Source organism: Monomorium pharaonis, chromosome 5, assembly GCF_013373865.1.
Source record: "Monomorium pharaonis isolate MP-MQ-018 chromosome 5, ASM1337386v2, whole genome shotgun sequence".
Classification (NCBI taxonomy): Eukaryota; Metazoa; Arthropoda; class Insecta; order Hymenoptera; family Formicidae; genus Monomorium; species Monomorium pharaonis.
Genome location: NC_050471.1, coordinates 23,508,870 through 23,513,230, shown reverse-complemented (window position 1 = coordinate 23,513,230; position 4,361 = coordinate 23,508,870). Strand labels below are relative to the sequence as shown.

At 31.2% G+C, this 4,361-nt stretch overlaps 1 protein-coding gene across 3 annotated transcripts; it reads left to right on the top strand.

Moving 5' to 3' along the window:
* Nucleotides 1–1,639: 1,639 nt before the first annotated feature.
* On the top strand, nucleotides 1,640–4,361 carry LOC105838325 (complex III assembly factor LYRM7). 3 transcript variants are annotated; one of them, XM_012683817.3, is made up of 5 exons: nucleotides 1,640–1,900; nucleotides 2,536–2,608; nucleotides 2,689–2,759; nucleotides 3,781–3,858; nucleotides 3,965–4,299. In XM_012683817.3, the coding sequence occupies exons 1-5, from the start codon at nucleotides 1,877–1,879 to the stop codon at nucleotides 3,989–3,991; spliced, it is 273 nt and encodes a 90-aa protein (XP_012539271.1). In that variant the 5' UTR covers nucleotides 1,640–1,876; the 3' UTR covers nucleotides 3,992–4,299. The 3 variants fall into 3 exon arrangements, with proteins under 3 accessions (XP_012539271.1, XP_028049854.1, XP_012539269.1); XM_028194053.2 differs by having other exon boundaries at nucleotides 1,641–1,900; nucleotides 2,692–2,759; nucleotides 3,781–3,862; nucleotides 3,965–4,361; XM_012683815.3 differs by having other exon boundaries at nucleotides 1,642–1,900; nucleotides 3,781–3,862; nucleotides 3,965–4,361.

The window sequence follows — 4,361 nt, the reverse complement described above, 5'->3', positions numbered from 1 at the left end:
GTTAATTTAACCGTGAGTTGTGGAACCGGGCCTAAGCCACTTTATGCCTCGTCTACAATGAGTCGGTAGTTATTGGTCGTAAGAAATCTAGCCAATCACAGTTGATCTTAGAGAAGAATAAGCGAACATGATTGGTTAAATTTCTTACGACCAACGACTAACAACGACTTACTACTCATTGTAGAAGAGGCATATGGCTTGATCTCTTTTAAGGGCCATCTACAATGGAGAGTTGTAGGCCGTAGCAGTAGTCGTAGACAATATTTTCATTACGTACTGTTTTACTGATTACAGCCTACAACAGACATTGAGCCAATTCAGTGGATGCTTACGATGAGCGTTTAGGTGTTCGGGGTTAGTTTTTAGTCACCTCTCTATGATAGCCGGCTTGTATATTATTGCTACGTCGTTTATATTATTGACAGCATGGTCGTAGATTAGCGTTGTTACGACTAAAACACTCCATTGTAGATGGCCCTTAAGCCTCGTCTACAGAAGTCGCAAGCAGCCAGTTGCGACTTGCGACAGCCAATGAGCGTCTAGTTTCTAGTTAAAGCTCGACAATCATTGGCTGTCGCAAGTCGCAACTGGCTGCTTGCGACTTCTGTAGACGAGGCTTTACATCCACATTTGGCGCTGATGCTAGTCAAATATCGGTCGCACGAAAAAGGCCGCGGTGGTCGCTCTCAGGTTTCTCTCTGCTCAAAGCCTGATCTACAATGGATGTCGTAAGTCGTGTCGTAAGAAATCTAACCAATCATAGTTGATCTTAGGGTCGATTTCTCCAACTCCGGTTACCTTAATCGGCCGATTATTCCATTGGAATTGACTAATTGTATTTGTCGTTAAGCAAAATTAACAAATGCAATTGGTCAATTTCAATAGAATAACCTCCGGTTAAGGTAACCGGAGTTGGTGAAATCGGCTCTTAGGCCCGGTTCCACAACTCACGGTTAACTGCTAACGGGAGGTTAATAGATTTTCTGTCTCTCTTTAGATAATAATATAGAGAAAGATAGGTAGTCGCTTAATCTTCCGTTAGCAGTTAACCGTGAGTTGTGGAACCGGGTCTTAGAGAAGACATTCATTGTAGACCAGGCCTAACCGGGTAAGGCCTGGGGCCCGATTCTTGAAGTCATTCGCAAGAGAAACGTATACGCAAATACTCGCTCTAACAGAAAGTTGTAAGTTTATTGGTTAATAGCCATACAATAGCCAATAAATTTTCAACTTTTCTGTAAGAACAGAATTTGCGAATACGTTTCTCTTGCAAATAAATTCAAGAATCGAGCCCCTGGTCTACAATGGACGTCGTAAGTCGTATCGTAAGAAATTTAACCAATCATGTTCGCTTTTCTTCTCTCTTTCTTCTCTAAGATCAACTATGATTGGCTAGATTTCTTACGACACGACTTACAACATCCATTGTAGACCAGGCTTAAGGGAGCGTTTCCACTAAGCGCGTCACGCGTCGCGTTGTCCTTCGTATCTAATCAAAACATCTATTATATTTTATCATAATAAAATGGGACGTTTTTATTGGACGCGAATGACGACGCGACGCGTGACGCGCTCGGTGGGAACGCTCCCTAACGTTTTGGAACGCAGCCCTGAGCATGCGCTTGGGGCCAAAAAGTATGAGAATGTGACCACTGCGCATGCTCAAGTCATTACATGTCGTCGGTATGACAGGTTTTATAACCTGATAGTCGTCAATTTTAATTATTAATATCTCTCTTCGCGGAGCAGAACGACTCTTTTTACTTACAGATTCGTGTTCTACGCACAAAAATACACGATATTGTTAAGTTTTAACCAAATTGGTGAGGTAGCCCATTTCCTTCAGTATTACCATAAATCGGAAGAATTTGTATAAATGGGTGATTCTCTTCGACGAGAGGTTAATTGTTCATTAATTAATGCATATTATAGGTAGTAGTGTTAAGTTATTTATTATTACTATATTTTTAGGTTATTTTTCTAACTCAATTTATATATTTTTGTATATTATATAGTTAAAATATGATATTTATCATATTTTAATTATATAATATTAAAATTTAAAAATAACGATTTTGAATTTGTTTAAAATTAATATTAAAAATAATATTTAAAAATTTAATAAATATAAATAAGAATAATAAATATAGATATATTGTAGGGATGTTTATGTTTGTTTCCTATAAGTAATGAATTACAGATTTGCATATTTAATGTGTGCAGATATGTCACAAATAAAAAATGTTATTTCTAATTTTATTCTAGTCTAAAATTTTCTTTAAATAATGTGTTACGTTATATTTATGTGATACTTCTAAAAATTTATTTTAGAATAGTTATAAGTATATTGCAATAGATATCGTTTGCATTTCTTTTTATGTAAAAATATATATTAAAATATAAAAGAATAATAGAAATTTCAATAAAATTTGAAAATTATTTTTGATAGATTTATTATTTTAATAAAGGAGTGTATAATTTCTCATCTTATTTATTTCTTTATTTAGTTATTTTTATGGTTATAATTATTTTTAGGTTTTGCAAGTCTTCAAAAAACTTCATAGAACAAGATTAAGAACATTTGAAGGTGATGATTATGCATTGCAAGGTAACTTATATTGACTTTGTAATCCATTGATATGAATTTTGCATTTTTAATAAGTAATGGTTTACTATATTGTTTTTTAGTAGTGAGGGATAAGATAAACAAGGAATATAAAAAGTATAAAAATGTTACAAACCAGATGGCAATTGAGGAGGTATATTTATTTGTTTCAAGCATGTGGATTATTTGTGATGGAAATGTTACAACCAAACTTTATTTAAATTAATTTAATAATTATAAGCCTATGTAAATAATCAGTAAAATAACAAATTGAGAGAGAATGCAGTTCTTGACATGCATACAAATTGTGTAATAATTTAAGAACTAGGAATATACATAAGTATGGCAAAAGATGTGAAACTCTGTGATTTTATATAACTATTAGTATATGTACTTGTTTTGGCAATACAATTGGAACAATATAAAGAAGATGGTTATTAGCCTGTACAAAGATCAGCATCCTGTACAAGGATGACGTAAAAGCGTCAAATATTGTGAAGCATTTTTATATTTTTTTATTAATTCTACCATTAAAAAAATTTTTTAACAAAAAAATGAAAATTTTTGTGAATTAACATGAATATGCTAAAAAAAAATTTACATGATTTTGCTCTATCTTTTATAATATTCAGATGAATTTTATTTACGTCAACATACTTTGAGTTTATTATTTCACGTATTGATTAATAATTGTTTTATTTGTATTTGAAGTCCCCACTCTAAAAAAGAGTGCCATACATTGATTGACTTTTCTTCTCTTTTTTTTATATACACTTATACAAATATTTTTAGTTATACAAAATATATATTTTTAAAATATTTGATAATAGCATGGTTTTCTAGTTTTAAGTTCTTTTCCTTTTGGCATTAAATGAAAGTTAACTCTCAAGGTTTTACCTAAATGAAATATTCTTATGAATGACATAAAAGATCTTCAATAACATTATAAAAAATAAAATTATGCAAATATTTTTCTTCCCAGTGTTATCTATCTATATGCATTTACAAAACTTTTCAGACACTACTTGTACTTATGTATATTCTTATTTCTTAAATATATTAGATAATTATAATGCATTAAAAACTCTGGCAGATTCACGGACAATTATTTTTATCTAAGATTATAATGACTTATAGTGTGCAAACTTGTATAGATGTCATTATCATTGTTTCAGTTAAATAAATTTGCAAAAGAAGTTGAACATGAGATACGAACAACTGTCATACAAGCGGTTGAAACAGCACCTGGAAGAGTAGGTAATAATCATGAAATAATAATAATAAATCAAGTAATAATAAATCATTAATTGTCATCCAATTAACATATACTTATAATAAACAAACTTTAATTAATTTCAGCGTTACGACTTACTTCAGATGTCTTAGTGGACAATGTACCATACAAAGATCAGAAAAATAGTAAATTGGACAAGGAAAGCAAAGGCTAAAGTTAAACTGACAATCTATAATATTGAAGAGTATTAACACAGCAATGTATCTGAATAAGTATTGTTTCTGGCATGTTGTTCTCAATCATAATCATGTGCTGTTAGAATTGTAGCAACTGAGTCTGTATTTGTTAACAAATTAATGTTTTTACGATAGGAAAACTTAGAGCTCTTATGGGAAAAAACTCAAAAGGATACTGAAAAAATATAAAAAGTAATAATTAAAGTAATAATCACAACAAATGATTTGTATGGTTGAATACTTCATTATCGGTGATCATTACATTATTAATAAATCATTAAAATCA